This window comes from Haemaphysalis longicornis, unplaced genomic scaffold (assembly GCF_048455015.1).
Source record: "Haemaphysalis longicornis isolate Haplotype H1 unplaced genomic scaffold, Haemaphysalis longicornis Haplotype H1 scaffold_1, whole genome shotgun sequence".
NCBI lineage: Eukaryota > Metazoa > Arthropoda > Arachnida > Ixodida > Ixodidae > Haemaphysalis > Haemaphysalis longicornis.
Genome location: NW_027526203.1, coordinates 468666936 through 468689201, shown reverse-complemented (window position 1 = coordinate 468689201; position 22266 = coordinate 468666936). Strand labels below are relative to the sequence as shown.

Here is a 22266-nt window from a genome sequence, read left to right as displayed (position 1 = left end):
TGCCTGTGTTCGGACTGCAGCAAGACATGCACAAAGAGTTTTTGCTCCAATTTATTCAGCATAGAATAAATGTTCGAAATTGCGACGATGTCTTCATTCAGCACTTCTACCCTATTTTCGACGTTTCTGCTACAATCCATGTTATTTGCAGCAATGCACAATTGTTGGCAAGAGTAGACGTCTAGCATCGGCTTTGAAATTGCAATTACGGCTCAGCTTCAGCGAACTGTTTTCCAGCCACCGTCTTCAGCGTCATCACGAGGCTTGTTTGCTGTCCGGTTTTCTTTATCTCTCCAGGAGCCTGTCACACTCTCATCTGTGCAGAGGTGAAAAGAAGCAAATATGTTAGCACGAATTCAGGCAGTGTGGATATGAAGAGCTGCCCTTCCAGTTTTTGTCCCAGTATACAAGCACACAGACGCACAATGTGAAGAGTTTATTGGATCTACATGGCAACCTAGTATTGAAAACCGCACCCAGTTAAATACTGTTTAGAGCATATGTGCAAACATGCAGGAAGGAATGAAAAGATTCCAAAATCAGCCTTTAACATCATCATTACTCTTCATTTGCCTGAGGCAGCAGAGCTAGAATTTTTTGTCCTCTCGTGCTGCCTCACCTTTTCGTGGTGATGGACGCTTGTCATCTGACTGCCAGCCGGGCCCAGTTCTAGTTTCCTTGAGCCCAGAACGCCAGTTGTCAGTCTCCCCAGTTCTCTCCCCAAAATCTCTGCTACGCCCAAAGTCTCTCGACCGTCGATCATCTCCAAAGTCCCTAGACCGTCGATCGTCCCCAAAGTCTCGGGGTGGGCGTCGATCGTCCCCAAAGTCTCGGGGTGGGCGTCGATCGTCCCCAAAGTCACGGGGTGGACGCCTATCATCCCCAAAGTCACGGGGCGGTCGCCGATCATCCCCAAAGTCACGGGGTGGACGCCGATCGTCGCCAAAATCACGATTGGGACGACGGTCTGGGGTCTGCATCCGGTTATCAGAACGCCATGAACTGCTTGTGCTGCCGCCACCAGACCGCCAGGAGCGCTCCCGATCACTGTCAGCATCTGCCTTGCGCCAGCTTGATTCAGGTGCCCTTGGTGCACGAGGTTCTGCACATAAAACAGCTTGAATTGAAGGACACTAAAATGGTAATGACGCATTGAATAAAATTATGTTCGTGCAGCACGAAGGTATGTTAATCACCATCATCAAGGTCCTTCTCGCGTCGCCAGGTGTCTTTGTTGTCGCGCTCTTTCTCATTCTCACGGTCTTTTCTGGAGAAGGACACTTCCTTCTCAGGCCCATCAAACCTGCGCTCCGTCTCCCGGTTGTCACGAGTGCGGCCTGCAAAATGAGCAATTCCATGAATAGGCGGCCCACCAACACATGAAAAGACACTCACTCCTCCATGAGTCCATCTTGCGTTCCGAGTCGTCCTCCCGCTTGCGCCAGCTGGTCTCCTCTGGGCGGGCAGCTGGCGGCTGGCGAATCTTCTCGGCCTCGAGGCGCTGACGCTCCTCCTCCTCGAGGCGCCGCTGCTTCTCCTCGATCTCGCGCTCACGCGCCAGCTTGATGGCTTCGATCTCTCGCAGCTTGGCCAGCCGCTCGGCCTCGATGCGCTTCTGCTCCTCCAGGGCGGCCTGGCGACGAGCCTCCTCCCGCTCGCGCAGGAACTTCTCGCGACGCTCCTGCTTGCGCTCAGCCTTGCGGGCCGCCATGCGTTTGCGGCGCTCCTCTTCAAGCCGCTGCTCGAACTTGAGGCGCTTCTCCTTGTACACGGAGTAGCGGTCCTGCGTCAGCTTGCTCAGGAACTCCTCCTTGTCATCGCGCATGCGCAGCAGCCGCGTCTTGTGCTGCAGTGCCACCTCGCGCTCCTGCACCAGCAGCCGGATGCGCTCCTCCTCCTTCTGCTGCCAGAACTGCTGGTCCTCAAGCTTGAAGCGCTCGTAGGCTTCCTGCAGCAGCGAGATCTCCTCAAGCCGCTTGGCCCGCTCCATGTAGTCCACCTTGCGCTCCTGCTTTTTCAGCTTGGTCTGCATCTCCTTGCGCTCGCGGTCCAGCTGCTCCACCTGCCTGTTGAGGATCTCCTCGGGGTCCAGACGCTCAAGCTCATCCTCCTCCAGGCCCTCGAAGATGCGCGCTCCAATGTCAGTCTTGCGCAGCAGCTCAATCTTTTCCAGCACCACCTTCTTCTTCATCTCGTCCTGCTCCCGCTGGCTGCGCTGCTTAGCGCGCTCCTCCGCCTCGCGCACAATGCGCTCCTCCTCAGCCTCGCGCATTTTCTGCTGCCGCTCTTCCATCTGCTTGCGCTCCTCTTCCTCCTGAAAAAGGGCACCGCCTTAAGCACACTGCTCGACAAAGAGGGCACAGCTGGGGAAACAAAGGGGCGAGCACAAACCCGCTGGAAGGTGAGGTTCTCCAGCATCTCCTTGCGAGCCTCAATGATCTGCTGGCGTTCCAAGATCTTCTTGTGCTCCTTCTTGCACACGAGGCGATACGCGTCGATGATGTGCATCTTCAGCTCCTTGGTCGAGTCCTGCGGGAGAGCGGCGGGGGTGAGCAACACTGTGGGCCAGGACAGGCGCAAAGCACGCTTGCCTTGATCTCCTCTGGCCTGATGAGGTGCACGGAGCGCTGCAGCACTGAGTACAGCTTCACCAGCTGGCAGCGGATCTGCTCGCTCGGCATCCCCTGCAGGTGTGGCCCCTCCACCACTTCCTCCTGCTGGGAGACGCTGAGCTCGGAGCCAAAGTGCAGGCACCGGCGCTTGTGGTCAATGCGGACCTGCAGGTCATTCCGACGTACAGCGTCCACCACCATGTTCTCCAAGTAGAAGGCACTGGCAAAGGGGGCCAGCTCCAGCAGCCGCTTGATCTCGATAGTCTGGTACACCTGGGACACCTGCACCCACCAGAGCTCGTTAGAGGGCCACCGGAGAACACTCACCGGGCACTGCACACACCTCTTTCAGCAGCCGCATCACCGTGATGTCCTGCAGCGCTGAGACGTATGTGCGCAGTTCGGAGCACTCTTCCCACTTGTTGATGAAGTCAAAGCACTGCATGACGCGCCCGCACAGCTTCAGTGGCTGGAAGTCCACCTCGAGCCAGCGGTACAGGTCTTGCAGCTGGGTGGGAGCAAGGCCCACCACACCGAGGCGAACCTGCAAAAGGAATGGTCGCGTGCACCACAGTGAGTGCCCCTTCGCGAGCGCGCATGTGTGGTCGTCCCTGTGTGCAACCATGTATCCAGTACGGGTAATGACCTGCTCTGTGCGGGGCTGTGGCACGCTGCTGCTTTTGCTAAACCCAGCCTGTTGGTTCTTTTACAGGAAGGCGAAGCTACTACCTCGCTCCTACCACCGGTCAAGTGAGCTTCATGGAGCGTGCAACACGAGGTCCCACTGGCACACTGCAAGATCAACCAACATCCAGGAAAAGATGCACAGCCACAATTGCACACAATAAATAAAACAGCCTCCTGGGAAGACTTGCAATGGAAATTCTTTTTGTTCCAAAGTTGGTACTGTTTGACAGTGCTATTTGCAAAAACAAAAGGCTTGCAACCATCCCAACACAAGCAGAAATTGAATTCTTAAGCAAAGTTTATCTGCACCCATCAACTAAAATGCAGTCTGCCATTTGTAGCCCACACACTGTTGTGAATGGAATTATAAGCAAAGCTGGCCGGAGCACCTGACAGTAACACGTGGCACTTATTCCCACGGCTCCACTAAAGCAGTAGCACTCGCATTAAGAATGATTTCATGTGGGGGCTTGATATTTTGCTTGTTTGAACTGAAGATATCCCACTCTCTTGGGATTTTCACACTATTCAATAATATTCGCAACAATCGTCAGCACAGCCAATACAAATCACAGGATGCTGGCAATAAAACCCTGCGAAAGTTCACTGTGTTCAAATGGCTAAATTTTAGCTGTTACAAAAGCATTGTGGCGCCACAATTAATGATACACATTGACAAGTGCTTATAGGTCTCAGAAAATGGCTCTATCTTGCAGTTCAATCCAATCCAAATTGTACCACATTTTACTGAAACTGCACAACTGTAGATCGGTTTTAAAGCTGGACGCTGGTTTGACCGCAGCAAGTGCTCTGTGAGCCCCACTGCAAATGGTTGCTAGCTGTTCTGTATATACTCCACACAAAGTGATTAATTGATTGTAGGGTTTAACGCGCCGACGCAACGCAGGTGATGAGACGCGCCGTAGCAGAGGGCTCTGGATTAATTTTGACCCCCTGGGAATCTTAAACGTGCGCCAAAATCTCGTACGCACAAGCGTTTTTGCTTTTCGTCTCCATCAGCAAAGCAGCTGCCGCGGCCGGGAAGTGAACCCGCGTCCTCATGCTCAGCAGCACGACACCTTAGCCACCGCGTGGTAGCATACTTGAAAGACACGGTCGCCAGCCATGCCGTCAGATATTTGGCACGTTTTGTTCATAAATACAGCGCAAAGTCAAAAACAAACCTTCCCTGACAGAACCTGTCGAAGTCTGAGGCTGCTGAATGGTAGAGTCTTCATCAGAACTAAAATCTGAAGCATCCACATCGTTGCTGGAACAGTCACTGCTGCTTGGGTTAAAAAAAAAAAAAAAACAGCAGCTGCATGGTTGAAGTTCCTGAACCCTGAAACTACTGTGCCTTTGCAGAGTGCGCAGTGAAACAGGACGCCATTTTCGCATAACTCACTGCTACCTTGAGTTCAAATGGAGCCGTCTACCCAGGCAAAATGTAAACAAACAGCAATGAAACGGAAAAAGGGGTTTCTAATCAACACGCCAGATGGCGTCAGTTGTCCGAATAGCGCCGTTTTTACTTTTTGCGGGAGGTTTGAAAATCATTGTTCACCCATGAACGATGGCCTATGGCGTGGTCACGAAAGAGGTAAAGAGCGTCTATGTCAGGAACCTGATGATGCTGATCTCGCATTGAAAGTCAGTCTTTAGATGCAACTGAGGCAAAAAAAAAAAAGAAGAAGAAGGGCAACCTGAAATGCAGCGAATGGCCCTGTACAGTGTTATCAAGAAGAGGTGTAGTAGGGGAAAAAGGAGCGCCGAACTTGGCAGCACTATTTTGGGGCAACGACTAGCTTTCGCTTTCTTTTAATGCCCTTTAGCAGCACTCCAGGTGGACGTGAACTTCTCTGCAGAAACACTTTCTGCCTTGGGGACTACCAACTGCAAACTCTTGTCCTGCACAATCTGTCTATGCCACTTTCCTTCCAATTTAATCCAGTGTTCCATTGAATATAAAGCTCTCAAAGAGGGCTTTTATCTGCATCGCAGCACTGTTGGTGGATGCCATTTCTCGTTTCTTTGGTGCCAAAATGTAATACTAGAACTATGCTGACACATTTTTCAGGGGACAATAGATAAAGAGCGTCTGCCCTGATAAAATGTAACAGTCAATAGCAACTTGCACCAGAGCTGTACAAGACCAATATGCAGTCAAAGAAAACAAGGGGGGGGGGGGGGGGGGGGGAGCATGTGGTTGCGGCCTCCTGCACTTTTCTCTTGGAACAGTCAAGTTTTGCAGCCTCTTCCTGATGGTAGTATAATGTTTTAAATTTGGGACAGCAAAGTATCGAGGGCCATGTCTCCGAACGTGGCTGCTATTTGAAGCCTTGTTTTCTTTTCCCTTCGGGGAATAGCACACAGAAAGCGCACGAGACAGGAGCAAACATTTTGGTGAATGAACAGAGAAGTGTGTACAAATCAGCTAAGGGCTGTTAGAGGCACACAATTTACGGTTTTAGGACACAACCAGAATGGTGGTGCGAGCTGAAAAACCACATCAATGATGTTTTTCTGTCCTACAGTTCGAAATGTGTGCCTCCCCCTAGGCAGTTTCAGATTATTAAAAAAAAAGTGGCAAAAAGAGAGCAAAATGATGAGAAACATGTGATAGCTACAAGGAATGCAGAGCGTATAATCGCTCAACTGTGCAACGAGTTCTGGTTGCGAGGACTCACCAGCTCCTTGACAAGGCTGGCGCGCGTGGGCGGGTTGTTGAGGCCGAGCAGGGTGGCGAGGAGGCGCTGGTTCTTCTCGGCCACGTTCTCCTCGGTCTCGACGAGCCGGTCGATCTCGGGCCGGTTTGGGGGCATGGGCACGGCCAGGGTGGCGAGCACCACACGCGAGGCCATGCGCTGGATCTCCTCCTGGGTGATGTTCTTCTTGAGATCCTTGGCCAGGTGGAAGTAGCGGAAGAGGGCCGACGCGTGGAACAGGTGGTTGCCCGCCTTCCAGAAGACCAGCGCCAGCTTCTGGTAGTAGTTGGCCATGAGCTGCGGCTTGGGCGACTTCTTGGACAGCGTCATCAGGCCGTGGATGTCCTCGGTGGCCTTGTACGCCTCCTGCCACAGCTCCATCTGGATGGCACTGTCCAGCTGCACCAGCCGCGTCTCCAGGTGCATCGCCTGGCTCTCGGGGTTGTTCAGGTTCACCGACGTCTGCTGGCTCTGGTGCCTGTGGATCTGGCCCAGGTGGGCGCGCAGCTGCCCGCCCACAAGGGGGAGGAGGGGAGCGACAGAGTCGAGCAAACACCTTGCTTCACAGGTCGCTCTTCGCTTTGAAAACTCGTGAAAAGGGCTCCGCAGACACCGCTTATTGCGAGCCATTGCCTGAGAAACATGCACCTCGCTGCGCTGTTACTGGGCTTACGTGCTTTACTCAAAGGCACAGCCACACCTTTATTCTCCCCTTGGTGCTGCGAAGAGCCATTTACATGAAAACAACGCAACAAAAACTAGGTTTCCCGTATATAAGGTACATTGCACCAGAGGGCTAAGATTTGCTGGGAATCTAAGCGGCTCGGAAAATCGTCACGGGCATTTCTTTTCTGTCTTCTATCTCAGTAATACGAAAACAACCACCAGGATGGGATCGAACACACATCTAAGCTCACCAGCTGCATCAGCCAATGCCGAGTGCTAAGTGAACTTCAGCAGGGTTAAACAAGTTCCTGGTTTTGTTGCCTTAAAAACGTCACAGTGGCTCACACTTCTTCGGTCTGCAGCTGCTGCCAACTCAACACCAGGCAAATGCCAGATCCTAATCAAAGTTTGTTCATATACAGTAACACTCCAAACGTTAAATTCCGAAGGAAAAAAGTTACTCTACTTTGACCACACTTGACAAAATGTTCATACACCATTCATGTACAGCACAGCCCACCAGAGAGTAACTTGTCAACAAAACAAGCTCCTTATAGACCACACAGGAATAATACCTCCCGTAAGCACACAGAAGTGCATGCAAGCCTGGCATGCTTCCTTGCAACACGCAGTATGTACAGTCCGCAGATTTGTTTTCAGTCCTCCGTGCATGCAAACACTGCTAGCAGTGTTTTTATGTCGTATCGTAACTTCGAAACCAGAAGCCCATTAAATGTTAGAACCTTCAACTGGTCAATTCTAGTAGAGACTTTAGGCAGCACCAAGGGTGCATCAGCCCCCTTCAAATTCAAGACTGTTTCAAATAGAGTCTGTAAATAAAAAAAATTCCAAGTACTGAACACTAGGCCCATGCTAGAAAGAGAATCAGCAGGCATTTTCACTCAATATAAACCTGCACTCACAGTGTGGACACATGAATAAATGAAACGTTTTACAGACCTTTTGCAATTTTGTGAACTGATAGCAAAAATCACGTGTAAGAGCAGTTTGAGGGCAAAAACCATGGCTTTCCACCGCACCATGCCAATAGCCATGTACAGAGAGAGCTGGACATGTAAAGACCTAATGGTTAACACGTAGCTTCTAAGCAGGCGATACCGAACCACATGCATACCTGCCAGGGTCGCCAGGATGGCATTAGGGAGATCTGACCAAGAGGATTTGTAGGAACGAATCGAATATTTTACATGCTTTTCATTTAGTTACAACAGAGCAGGAACCGGACTGTGTCATCCAAACTACTAACTACCTACACCACTGGTCACTTGCTAAATCTTCAATGTGGCTGACTCCATCCTTTGCAGGAAGTCCTGGGAATACTGTGGAGTGTGATAATGTTCGCCCTTGCTAAATCTTCAATGTGGCTGACTCCGTCCTTTGCAGGAAGTCCTGGGAATACTGTGGAGTGTGATAATGTTCGCCCCTGCAGCACTACGCCAAAAGAACGTGACCAAGGTGTTGTCCAACATGGATGCTCGGAACTGGGTGTGATTTTTCTTTACTGTGCTGAACTGCCTGTCGCATTCAGCATTTCTGTGGTACTGACCTGTTCAACTTCTGCACCTGGCCAACAACGCTTTTTTTAAACTCTTCACTGCTAACGATGTCGACTGGTGTAGGATTGGATTGAATTGTCAGGTAGCTCTGGTGCAATTTGGCCAGACTTGGAGAAAAGAGTTGGCAAAACACGGGTGCATTTCTGGGAGATTTCGGTCGTGCAGTCATACAAAACCATTAAAATTCGGGTGTCTCCCACCTGGCAGTATGTACACGGCTTGAAACCGAGCTCACATCAGCTTTGAGGGGGTCAACAGGGGCCCAGAAACTGGAGAGTGGTCATGCCACTGTGCTAGTCATTTAGAGTGCCCAATCTGCCATCTTTACCTGATGAATGTCTAATACTTTTATTCATATTTTAGAAACTTTGCATACAGTACACATGCTACTTATAAACTTGGGATGCTTATAGAAACTTCCAAACGCTTCTATAAAATTTGAGGTATTTTAGGGGCACACCAGTGAATAGATGCATGGGAAGCAATGCAGCACTTAGCGGCGACAGTTAAATTAAGGTCTTAGAGCTGGTCTTAGAGCTATTTTTTTTATTTACCAACCAATTTTAGTAAAACTGCACTGCCTTATAGTTTTTTGTGCTGGTTTCAAATCTGCCAATATATTTTTTGTAAGTTGATTATATTTTGAGTTAATTATTGCTTAACTGCCATTATTTTGGGTCACAGTTACTAAATAACCACTCCATACAGAATGGCAATTACCACGTGGCTAGTCAGACAAATGACTAAAGAATACAACATAGGAAGAACTTTTTTGATTCAGCTATTTTTGGTCGTTTTACAACACAATGAACTTCGCTTCTCCCACGCTCTGCCAGAAATGGCTCGCAGGTGGTGCCAATTGAACACAATAACAATTTTCCAAAACCTCCATTTCAAAAATTTGTTTCCAACATTGTATTCTCCACACATTTTGGTATCAGAAGCAAAAAGAATTACAGTTGTACCTGCTCTGGGTGCCGAGATATCTGAGGACGAAATGCTAGCTTTGCATTGCAAGAAAAGTGCCGTTTCACCATCGAATTCTGCGTTAACTGAGCTGTACAGTGCACTTTAAAATGCTATTACAATATAATAACAACAAAATATGGTGCGTTTTGATGAAGAAATTTACAGACTGATAGAAAAATGGCCGTGGAGGCCGAAAATGCCATTTTTCAGAAAACGTTTTTTTTTACAGTTTTTCGGCCCCAAAGACCCAATTGCCCCCTTAAAAGCAATCAGACACTAGTGAGCGTAGTCACATGCTGCCTTATCCAGTACTATAATAACGATAGAAAAGATGCTTGCACGAAGAACAAATTGTGAATAACAATTTATTCACGCATAGCAAACGACCGTGTCGGACAGTCGCCAGCAGTGGCCTGTGCAGCCACCAGTAGGCATCTCTGGGTTCAGGCCTGTCAACCACTCACGCAGGGCATGACGTCCCCTAGCGGTACCATAGACATCACGCCTTCAACATTGACGGTCTTCCTGTTGCAGAGTGCCTGCTCCACCAGTGTCACAAGACTGAATGCCAACATGCTTGAGAGCCAGGCACCAGGCTGTTGATGCTGACTGCACCGCTAAGCAGCAGTCTTGCTGTTCACTTTGGCAAACTCCACTTTTTTTTTTTTTTTTTCTCCAGTGAACTGAGTAAAGCAGCAAAACGTTTTGTTGGACTGGCGATGCAGTCAGAACCTGCTGTCAGGCAGCCATTTACCATCTGGCAAAAACCACTACACATTGGGGGCAACGTTTGGGCAATTTTCCAAAAGGGAGGGAACAAAACCTCAAACTATGTTGGAGGGGACACGTTATGCCTTGATGGCTTGCATGGTTGCCCGGTAGTCTTGAGAAGGAATTTTTTGGACCTGTTTGACAGATGGACTGGGCACTACATACACTAATGACACTGCGGTGCGATATGTTGCGTTCACACTGTGTTCGCCATAGGAGCGTCACAAAAATCGCCATGCAAACTTGCCTCAATCCATTCTTTGCACGAGGCAGCACAGCACTTGTGCTTCGAAGCAGTTGGCAGAGCAAAGCTTTCTTTGAGCGCTCATTAGCAGATGACATTTCGGGCAAGGGGCCCCACTTTCATTGCTCATGTAGATCCTTGAGCTTCTACAGTGAGATGACATGCCGGAACCGCGATACGAAGAGGACACCAAAGCAAGCATCACCAAGATGTATTTCGCAGCACACATCACCAGAGAACTTGAAGATAGCGACCCGCTGCCTACTGGTCAGCAAGAGAGCAGAACACACCTGATACCCTGTAGGCCGCTAGCAGCTGTGGCTGCATCACAAAGGTCGCAAGTATTTCGCTGACTATGCCCACAAGGGTGGCTCTCAAGAAATGTCCCACAAAGGTTGAAGCAGGTAGATTTTAATTTGGCTACACTTGGCAGTTCCGGTGCAAGCTCATTCCCAGCCAGATGATTCCACCACAGCACTGAGGAATGGTCAACTGAAGAAGTACTCACATGATCGCACAGCTTGCGGAACTCCGTCTTGCGATTGTACTTGAGGCAGAACTTGAATGCTTGCCGTGCTATATCGTGGTAGAGGCATTCTACACGCGAGTTGTTTCTCAGAAGCTCCAGGCATTGCCGATAAGACTCCCAAAGGAACTTGACCCACGGCGTGAGCACCACACGGTCTGTACGGTCCTGGGTATCTTCACTGCTCACTGCACTCAGCAGCAAACTGCAGAGGGTCAATCCACAAAATTAATCTTAAGCACGATTATTGCAATAAGCCAACTTTGCTGGTTCTTGGCACTAGAAAGCGCATACTTTTAGTGTAAAATCACTGCAAGCTGAATTTATAAACTTTATACAGTGCACCAAGATGTAGACTGAAACACGGAAGCCAATGTTCTGAGAAAACTCAAGGCAGTTTCGATGTTTCTAGTTTTAAAATTAATATTGTGGTATTTCAAGCCTAATTTCACACTTCAGTGATGCATGGCTATAAAAATTTCGAGGTTCTCAACTCTTGATAAAACAAAAAACACAAGTCACCATTCCAAGGCACAATGCTTCCTAGCCTCTCAAAATGAGCCCATTTCAAACCTGGAAAGCTTATTACTGGCTTAAGAGAAACTAAGTATTACATCATTGAATAACGACTTAAACTTAGTCTAGTATGGGTAAGTCACCTCCGGAGCTTTTTCAGATTTTCATGCATTTTTTCGTTACTATACTGCATTGAAAAGAGCCATTCCCCCACATCATTTTCCATGCCAATCTTGAAAATTCAGCTCAGATTATGCCACGATGGAAAACCTGCATTATAAAATTTGGGAGACATGCACGAAATACCAGCAAATATTAATTGGATAGAGAAAACCTGAAAAATGGTATGATAGCAGACCACATTGCAAAGGTGGTTGAGGTCACTATAGTAGCTTATAGTAGCTCCCAAAGCAGTGCAAAGGACACTTTTTTTTCCTTCTTAGAGCTGAACAAATGCACTCTGGCTCTCGAATTTCTTTGCTCAGTGATTGCCCAAGTTAAGCCACCAACAGAAATTTGACATTCATTACAGCGTCCCTTTAAAGAATTCACAACACTAGCCGAAAAATGAGTAATTTGATTATGCTTGCAGGCAGCTGCTGATATAATTTGCACCATGATTAGATAGCCACTGGCATTAACCCCCAAGTATCACCGCTAACTTTACAGTGTTGTGGATGAATGTATATGGTTACCATCGTAGCATAACTGCACAAAGTGAGGGTTTAAAGTTCCCGCCATTTGTGGTTCACAAAATGCTCCAGAAGTGCAGTATCTCTCCGGCATTATCAAAACTTTTGTTTCACAGTGGTTCCACCTTCCAGGGCAGAATTCTCAGTTTTGACTATTTCAAATATTTGGCTGAAAGCAGACAATAGGGTGCCATGCAAAACAAGCAGGGTGGCATAGGTTCCTGTTTTTGTACGTCAGGGGCCCCACAACAGGAACTATTTCGACATTTTTGATACAGGCACAACTCCAAATTCTGTCCCTTGGCTCGCAGCAACCGATTTTCATGCGGTGTAGCTCTTAGCTCGGTATGGTATGCAGCTACAGCTCATATACCCCAAGGTGCTCATGTGGTCCACACGAACCAATACTGACACGCTTCCTGTAATTTCGAAGTGGGCCTGCTCAATGAAAGATCACTCAAACTCGGTTGTTTTAGCCTCTTTCGGACTGTGTGCTTATTGCTGCGCGTTTTTGTGCGAGCTGTAGTACACTGACTAAAGCGATGATTAGCGATTTAAAAGTGTAACCTGCAATAAAAGCATCTGGCCACAATTCAATGGTAAGGCGACCCACATCTGCTGCTCAAGCAAGGGACAGTCTCCATGGCACGCGAAATGACCTGCAGGACAACGCAGCTGCACCTGGAGGCCCACACATCAAAGTGCAGTCGGATCCGGCCAAGCCACCGTAGGTTGAAATATGCATAAACAGCATTGACGACATACCCCCAGACGTATTGGTCACAATTACTACAGACCATCCAGGTAACAAAAACATTCCCACAACATGGGAGAAGAGTTGGTGACATCAACTGAGGAAGAAGTTTCTACTTTACAAATTCTAAAATGGGCCAGACACGTATGCAAGGCGGTGGTGACGAGTAAACCTAAAAAAACTCTTCAGTGTGGCTAGCCAATGCAAGGCAAACAACAGAAGATGTGTTTCAAAAAGATTCAGCAAAAACTAAGCTGCGCAAAAAGAAAAATATAGAAGCAGCTTTGCAAGGGGACTACACACAGTACCATGCTCAAGGAGTTATTGAACCTGCTTTTTACAGTGCCCCACTAGTCTACTGGCAGCAGTGCCCCACTGTTTTGTAGCAGGTGAAACATACGAGACAAATGTTTTTCTGTTTCACCATCAAGCATGCCATCACTTGCTGCTTCTGTGACAATTGGTCCCCTACCACCAGGTAAAACAACAAACGTACTGCTGTACACTTCAAGACAGTAAACACTCCACATAGCCAGGGTTCAACTACGGCTCAATGAGACAAATATATGATTTAAAAGCAACAGACCCGGAATGGTAACAAGACCAGAGCTATAAAAATGTCAGGCTACCATAACACTGCTGAAAAATTACCCACGGGAAACGTATTTGCCTGCACTCCCCACGATGAGCAACAAATGGTAAAGAATTCCAAAGACTGATACTTTATTAAACCATGGCGGAGTTCTGACAGCAGGGCAAAATAACAAATGAAATGTGCACAGAACAGGCACTGTTAGTAGACAGCGGCACCTTTCAGGGGTCTGCACGTTGTCCAGGTCATCAATGTCAACTACTGCCTGCTGAGATTCCTCACGGGCAGCTTCCGTCTTCTCTTCAGCCAAATCCAGATAGCCACGAACCACATCTTCTAGCGACTTGATGTTCACCTGTTCAACAGACAAACACAACGCGACAGTGCTTGCCAATGCCCAACATGCATGAACACAGCCTTGGCTATGAAACACTGTTGGCCACACTCAATCTACAAGGGCAAAGAACATGAAAAATGGCTCAAGATGTTTCATACAATTAAAAAAAAAAAGCCTCAAATTCAACAAAAATACTAAAAGTGCTAAGAAGGAAGTGCATCTTCATTAACACCGTGGCTCCTGACTGGCTGGGGTATATAGGAGGTGATAGCTGTAATCACAGGTCGGCAGGCTCACTCAAGCGGGCACTCCCACAACCCCCGCTCACCACTCGCGAGTGGCGAGCGAGCCTCGCCATCGTTCAGGACTGGCGAGTGTGAGCCCCGCTCACCACTCGCGCCATTTGCAGGGCTTACTGCGGTGGGCACCACTATTGCGCCTGTACTCGCTGCTGGCTATTTGTCGCAGAAGCTGCTCGCTGTGATGTTTGTTAATGGCGGGATTGTGATGTTAGCTTCGGGAATATGTCGTCACTGAGCTCCTGCTACAAGGCACCCAAGAACTCTCTGGTGTGCTGAATTAGGAATATGACTTAGTTGCCTTCTGACGCTGTGACTTAGGTGCCTTCTGACGCTGTTGCACTAATACTGTAATGCACTACTGCATTTGAAATATCTTTCCTTCCATTCACCACCAGCGTTATGCAGGTTCTGCATGAAAGGCCTGCAGTGAAAATTGCAACCTCTTGAAAACCCATTATGTCATATAGTCTGCCTGCAAAGAATGCACACAAAATTCACAGCATGCACACCCACAAGCGACCAACAAAAATTGGCCATTTTGAAATTGACAAGAGTGCGGCCATTATGGCAAGGCTGAAGTTGACCTAGCAGCCAGCCAGCCAGCCAGTGGCCGGAAGCAAAATAACCCACCAGATTCGCAACCAAAAAAATACCCCCTTGGCAGTACGGCGAATGTCATTTCATTTCAGAATAACGATCACACCAATTCCAATGTAATCTTCAAATTAAGCTACAAAATGAGGAAAACAACCGAAAGAGTGCCAATACAGGGAATAATATGTGCACAATTGGAAGCCACCAACGAGCTGCTGCCAATAAGCATTACTGTTCAATTGTACTGATGCCTCTGGTTCCGTGTAATTGCACAGATTAAATGCGGCCATGGAGTACAACACTAACTCACTGATGAACATTTTGCAGCGGGTATTGAAAGTTAAAAGTGCCGATACCCTTAACGTCCTTCTCGAGTGGAGTCAAAAGAGCAGGGGTGCAACAGCCAAAATAGGACTTGGAGCAATTATTGGAGCAGGAAAAATCTTCGTTTTGGATCAGAAAAATCCAAATTGGGAGCAGGTTACGGGAAATAGATACCTTCATTTAGGAGCAACCAATACCCAGTTTGGAGCAGTTTAACTCAAAAGATGCCTAAACAATTTAACGTCAGAGCAGATATGCTTTAGCTTCAGAGGACAACATCCTAAAAAAGAGACCATCAAATTCTGCAGAAAGCCACCTGCAAAGCAGCCATCTAAGTGCTTAAAATATTTACAATATCAAGCAAACAAAAAAAAAGAGAGAGAGAGAATGATAGAAAAGCTGCAACCGATATTTTTATTTGTACTCCAAAGTGCCGTAACCTAATTGTATACCAAATCCACTTCAGCAGCATAAGGTTACACGAGATACAAAGAAGGCGCAACTGTTCTTCAATATTACCTGGAGCTAACTAGCAGTTGATATGACTAGTGCAGACGTCATTGGTATGACAAATGTTTTGCCTTCGACATTTTTCAGTTCGCAAATCTATTGAAGCATCTGCTCAAGGCTTGCGATCGTCTGCTAGTTTTTTGCAGTGCGTTCGTTGCCTACAAAGTTCATGCTGTCACCGAGAGGTCGCTTGCTGTAGCAACCCGTTTGCGTGGAAAAATTACTCGCACCCGTTCCGCTTGCGACCGCATGCATGAGTGTATACAGTAAGCGGCTCTCGTTACTGCAAAAGAAACACACTCCGTTCCTTCGGGGTGCACCTGGCGGTCATACACAGAAGTGGCAGCGAGCGCCATGTTTATCTTGTCGCCTATTAGAAGCATGCAGTAAGTTTACAGCAGCCCCAGCAGTGCCTTGCCACACGCGCTTCTGAGCAGATAGCTGAATATGCTGATTGAGATTCGGGTGTGCTTGCTGGTGCCCGCTGTTATGCCTTTGCCATTTTTCCATTATAATATATTGCACGTACAGGGGTCACCGCACTCACGCTGAGGTCAAAATCATTAGTCAAGCAGTCTACGTTGCAAAATAGGTACATATTGAAATTTCGTGCAAGTGAGCTCTGCTACTACTAAAGACGCAGTGTGTTGAATAGCGCTCCATCACCCAGTGCGATGACATCCAAATGGAATGTTTTCATCGCCTACAACGGTGTCCCACTAAGCACTTGAAGACCCTTCATGTGCTTCGGAGAAACCAGTTTAGGATAAGTACAGTGAACTAAAAGAGGCATAGGCGCCGCATAGGATTTGGACTGCACTCCATGAATGTTTATGACAAGCTGCCCGCGCGACTGGATGACGTACAAACGTCAGGGAGCCAATGCCTCCTTTATCCTCCGCTGAAGTTAAACAGAAATTTTGAACCTATTCGAGCCTTTTGGCGCATGCGGCGCAATCAGAATGAACTTGATGGTTTTGGCGCAGCTTCGATCAAAAATATGTGTATCAAAATGGTGCAGCTGTTGCACCCCTGAAAGGCTAGTTTCTTCAAATAAAACAAGGATGTATCCCATCACACGAGAAGCAAGCATCAAACATGCTGCAATTCGCACAAATTATACTGTCATATCAAATTTGTACCCGAGTCCAACGTTTGCTGACCAATATGATTTTAACAGCTTATTGATATTCCAAGACAATAAAATGTACGCACAATTTTGTAAAAAAAAAAAAAAAAAAAAAAAGCACACAGTAACGTTATTGGAGAGGCCAGACATGCGATAGCATTCGCGGTTAGGGGAGATTTTTATACCCCTGTCACATGGTGTTAAGTTCGCACACCTCACTTAATACCGTCCGGCAACTACATTATCATTCGTTAGGTTAGTGTGTTGACCTGTATAGTGTTTTTCATGCCGGCAGAGCTGACTTGGGCGCGAGGGGAGAAACCGTGGAAGCTTCTTTTTTGTTCGCCGCGGTATTGTGTTCACCCAACGAGTGGACCCAGAAAGAACGTATACAAATGCGTCGGTCACTCCTGTAGTTGAAAGCGATGCTAGCATTTAAAGGAGGATTTCCAATCCTTCGTTTGGAAGACCGGCGGCGGGGGACTATTGATATCAACGAGCGCGATCACCGCCATGAGAAAGCCCGAAGCGGACGAGCTGAAAGTCGGTCCAGGACTCACTAGACGTTCTGTTTTTACCAGGGTTACACAGCTCAAAGTTACTGGGCGAAGTTTCCATTGGCTCCACGTCTGGCCCTGGCAACTCGGTGGCTGGCACGAGTCAATGGGTAGGTGACCAGGCTTTGTTGTGTGCTCAACAGGATCACAAAGGAAAGAAATTTTGGCGGTGCGGGGCACAATCGTAGGCAGCACGGTATGGACAATACTTTAAGACAAGCCACCAGACCCAATGGCTGGCGAAAGGTTTGCTTTTTGTTGGTTGGTTTTTATTTGTGGTATATTTGTGTTTTGCTGAATACCTCCCGGTTTCTGTATGAGAGAGAGAGGTGGGTCATGTGTCTATTTTGTACCCACCTAGCTTTGTCACGGTAGCCAATGAGCGGCCTAAATGGTTTAATGAGCCATGCTCCCTCTCAATCTCTGCATCCCTTTTGTGGGCAGGGTTTTGGTGGTAAAACCGAGGAGTTGGACGTTTTGGAAAAGAGAGAGGCGGCGAGCCCCGCTCGACGAGGGCCTTGTTAGACCTCTGTTAAGCGACCATGAGCCTTGAGAGTTGCAAATACGTAGTGTAAATAAAGTGCACGTATTGTACAATTGCTTGGAGTACCTCATTGTTTGCCATTGTGGACCACGAGCCATCGCCTCATTGCTGTGACCAGATCGGCAACCGACCCACCTATTTTAACTCACAGCCACTTTCAATGCGAATTGAAGGGAAGCACGACTGACTCTTCGAGCACGCTTGAGCCATCGCCGCTGCTACACGGCATGTTTCAATCCCGACTGAAAAGTTGAACCGGTTGCACTCATGTATGCCGGATGGCGCCAAGAATGTATTTCGCGACCGGCACCTAGTTTGCACGATCATAAGTATATAAATGTTATTGCACATTTATTTGAGTCAAGTTATGATACAATTTGTTGCATCAGTTGAAGTCACCTTCTGTGCCACTACTCAGTGGGGACGAGTGTCGCCATTTTCGTCCGATAGTGCTTGGAAACCTCAATCGATATTAGAACTGGCGTGTAGCAGCACCCGTTCCAGATTGAGCTCAATCTAGATCATACGATTCAAAGTGCCCGTGTGCCAGGAGTATTACTTGGTCAGAGAACTTGCGCTAATCAATATAGCTTGGACTGGGCCCTGAGCGACCGCAACACTGGGACCCCTATGTTTGTGGTGGTGTGCATATGACCACTGGGAACTAGCCTGTTTTCTGATATCGAGGCTTTGTTCCCGAGCCATTATTGCCTGACATGCAAACAATTTCAGTTCGTTCAGTCTACACTTGCATGCTTCCAGAAGCCTGCTAAGACGTCACTATGATGTGTCACCAGCACAGCAGTGCTGCATTCAACCCACCCACTTATAACTGTCGCTGCCCGACAAACCCTCACCGCACACTAGCAACTTTATCCAGGTCCTAGAAAGTAACGGTGACAACGCGTCTACTTCTTCCGAATGTGGCCATGGCATTGCACACGTTCTACAAAGCACATACCAGGCCCAGTAAAGCTGTGAATGAACGTATTGTGTAGCACGACAGAGAAGACTAAACCACAAAAGGGAAAAATAATTTGGAAACAACAAATTTCTAGGCAGGCATCATTAATGTAAAAACTTGTCACCTCTGGAAATGTCCAGTCGAAAGCTTTATCACAGCGAACACAGGAGCACGTGCCATTCACTACATGCAGTGATCTAACGATGTACTGGCGCACTTTCAAAGTTTGAACGTTTAGCGGACACACTCCCCGATAGTGCTTGATCACACGGTTGTGTGGTGCAGTCGTTATAACATCTGGAAGCGATGCAGGGAAGACCGTTGCAGATCAGGCACTTTTTATCAAGCACACACACAAAAAAAAGTTGTTTACATGGAACTATGCCCGCAGACAACGGCGTGATCCAGCACATTTTTTTTTTTTTCAGGGAGTGTGTCCGCTAAACGTACAAACTGTGAGAATGCGTCAGCCTTTCAGCAGAGCGCTCCGGCACGTGCTCCCGCGTTTACTGTCAAAAAGCTTTTGACTAGACCCCATGCCACTTGTTACATTGCATGCATGCATTTCTCGTGCTCAGGTATGAGTACAGAGCACCCATTTTGCATTTAGAAGTGCTGCCTGAGGATAAAAGTGACCGTGACTTCCCATAAGGCTCGCTGCACAACACAAACCCCAGAAAACTAACAGGCCGCTGTTGCAGCTGGAAGGACGCATCTCGCACAGCCGACACGCATACTATACTCGTGCCTTTGTCAGCTCTAAGTAAATTTCAAGTGTGCACAGCCGACGGTTACTGAGAAATCTCGACCAAATACTGCCACAAATGCAACAAAAACGCATCCAGATTAGAGCACGACAACACTATTGTTTGCTGCCTACACCCAACAACGAGGAGGCCTTGCCCTGCGGTGCTGTGTGCCACCTAACAGTTGGAGGACCTGGGCACACTAGCTGAGCCTGAAATATCAGACTGAGGTGGTTCTTTCTAAAGTGTTACTTAGAAAATTAACCACGCCCAAATTGGCTACAAATTCTGGCTTCACACTGAAGGCATGCTAGGTGCGCGCCTGAACTGACAGGTCGTAATGACCTGCGGCAACGCAAAACAAACGCATGGTTTACCTGTTGACAGATGTTCCTGTATTGGAAGAGGCCTTCCTTCGCGATGTGGCTTTTCTTGAGCTCCACGCAGAGTTCCAAGTACTGCTGCATGATCGGTTCGTGTACTTTCTGCCATGTCCGATGTTTTCGGCTCTTGATGACATCGTAAAGGGCATCCAAGGCGCGATGCTTTTTTCCAACATCAATGAACTCTGGAAAAGACCATCACGACCGAATCCAAACTGGCTTGCAGTCATGATCAATTTTGAACACCACGAAAATAAACGGGGACAGTGACTAACATACGCGACAGCACCTGTCGTGTTTTTCTTCACTATCGCCGTTTATTTTCCACGAGAATTACATGAACAGGTCGCAACGCAATTACTTATCCTCCCGATGACACTATATAACGCCCCACTCTGCTATTATACGTGATCTGTACAGTGGAGAACGGCGTATGAACCGAGGTGCGTGGCAGGAGGAGGTCGCGCAGCTCGTTTCCGCAAACGTCCCGTATGCGAATCACGTGTACGTACTGACGCTGCCGGAGACAATATTTTCCTTTTCCACTTCGGATCGCACTGACGTCTAGGCAGAACAGGCACAAGAGCTACGTGGCATAGAAAAAAAAAAGAAAGTCCAGTGCCTCTAAACGAAGCAAGGTTAAACAGGGAGTTGGGAGGGAGGGGGAGGAAAACACCGGTGGGATGTAGCCAATACTAAACAGAAAGACACACTCGTAATTCCCCAAAACACGCACACCCTCGGAGGCACTGTCATACTCTTCCGATGGCTATTGGTACGGCACAACTTCGTGTTCATTAATAGTGCGCACGCGAAAGTTACCGCAAGAATAGGGACAAGGTGGCCCATATTGACATGAGTGATCTTACCTCGTGCTCGCTTAAGGGCATTTTCGGGTCGTTGAAAATACGTTGGCATGATTACTCAAAAAGTGCTAGATCATTAGGAATTAATACAGAAAAATTTTACTTATCAAACTTGTCTCGTTCGGTGCGCACGCGTCTAGGACGTCAGGCACCAAGCGAAAAATGGCGAAGAAGGGTCACGTGACAATATTTTCCTTAAGCTCGGACCTGTTATCAAAATTTGGAAAAAAAAGTTTTTACAAATAATTTGAAAGTTAAAAAAAAGCGTTTAATTTTTTTTGTTTATAATTTATAAGTGTGTATATTGTATTAGTTTTTTAAAAAAGTGTTCATTACATCAGTTGTCTGGAGCGCGTGTACTCCCCATTTTTTCTGAGACAAGTAATAAAGGTTTCAACACAGAAACAAGATTATTAAGTCATAATAGTTATTTACTTGCTAAAATATGATGTAAATTGCTACTTAAGTTGCAATAAAGTTTTGTTACCTAAATGCTAATTTCAAGGGTGTGTACATGTCCAATGTAACAGCATCGTGCCGCGCCCTGCCGTCCGCTATCCGAGTCACTTTGAACGATAGCTGTCGGTGCTGGCCTCACAGTCGTCTGTTGAGAGATCGTCTTCGTCAAAAGGCAAGACACCGTTTCACTAGCATTTAATTTGCTTACCTGCTTTTGGTTTGCTGCAAAGTTGTTCCGGTCGTGTTGGTTTGATCTCCTGGAACTGCCTGAAACCAAGTTCAGGCTTAACTAGTGGAGTTTAGAAGCTTTCCAGAGGGATCCGAGAGAGGAGGATGTTCTCTTCAAGTAGACGATATCTTGGTGTAGCGTTCATCTGGACGTAAAAAAACAGAACGCAAGGTGCTTGTTTGTTCCTAGTAATCCGTCCATTGTACCTTACCGGCGCTTTCCGTAACAGTTGAGTAGTTAGAAGTGTTTATTATGTCCGGAGTAAGTATTCCACGCGCGTGCGCGAGGCGCGGTTTCGATGGAAGTCTTACTTTAGACGCCATGTTCCGATGCTCTCGCGCACGCTCTTCGCAGGCTTTCTTTACATTCTTCTGTATAGACACAATCGAGTGGCGCCGAACGAGCGACTTGCATGTTTTGCAGCCCCGCGGAGAATTACCCGCCGCCCAGTGTTTCCTTACCTCATCTTGGAGAACCGCGCGTGCGGCTCGGCGTCGCTTGTAGGCATGAGCATCCGCATCGGCGAATGCTGAAGCCGTGCAGCGAATCGTCGCCCCGGTATCAATCAAACGCGATGCTGCGCCGTCGCATGCCCACGCCTGGCTACACTGCCAGTGCAGGATGCCGTGCCTGGCGTCGAGCCAAGCGCCGGTTTCGCTAAGTTCCTTCTTCCGAGTTCCACCTGCGGAAATTCGTTGCACTGCTACCGAAAAAGAAGCGCCGCGAGTGATGTTTCGCTCCAGAGTGCGCTTTCCCCACGTGCAGGGACGTGCCACGCCTATTCGCCATTGAGGACCTGCCATGAGCGCGACGCCGCTCTGCCCAGGTGTCAAGTCGCCGATCACATAGTTCGATGCTGCTTCAATCGATCGGGCAGTTTTTCTCCTTCGAGCAGCTTGTCGCTGCTGGAGCCCATCCACGAAATGGCTCGTCTTGAGCCTCTTTGCATGTGTTGAGACCCGAAAGCGTCCAGGCGGTGCGATTAGGAAACGGTTACGCTGCATGTTTAGC

At 47.9% G+C, this 22266-nt stretch overlaps 3 protein-coding genes across 14 annotated transcripts in view; 2 read left to right on the top strand and 1 right to left on the bottom strand.

Moving 5' to 3' along the window:
* LOC144156227 (bromodomain-containing protein 8-like) overlaps positions 1-3482 on the top strand; it is a 97340-nt gene extending 93858 nt beyond the window's left edge. Inside the window, exon 17 of the mRNA XM_077688133.1 lies at positions 3325-3482. Coding sequence (XP_077544259.1) covers positions 3325-3366 — 42 coding nt within the window. The 3' untranslated portion in view covers positions 3367-3482. The remainder of the gene's footprint in view (positions 1-3324) is intronic.
* Eif3a (eukaryotic translation initiation factor 3 subunit a) lies at positions 36-20747 on the bottom strand. The gene is made up of 12 exons (XM_077688128.1): positions 20571-20747; positions 19696-19886; positions 13530-13666; positions 10740-10962; positions 5987-6511; positions 2956-3156; positions 2592-2894; positions 2392-2529; positions 1396-2314; positions 1197-1337; positions 620-1102; positions 36-316 (listed from the first exon to the last, which is right to left on the bottom strand). Exons 1-12 carry the CDS (start codon positions 20617-20619, stop codon positions 219-221), a joined length of 3408 nt encoding a protein of 1135 aa, XP_077544254.1. The 5' UTR covers positions 20620-20747; the 3' UTR covers positions 36-218.
* Positions 20748-21059: 312 nt separating this feature from the next.
* Positions 21060-22266, top strand: part of Hts (adducin 1-like protein hts) — a 109622-nt gene continuing 108415 nt past the window's right edge. For all 12 annotated transcript variants that reach the window (XM_077688119.1, XM_077688125.1, XM_077688127.1 and 9 more), the window contains exon 1: positions 21060-21198. The gene's annotated coding sequence lies outside the window, so the exon portion shown is untranslated. The remainder of the gene's footprint in view (positions 21199-22266) is intronic.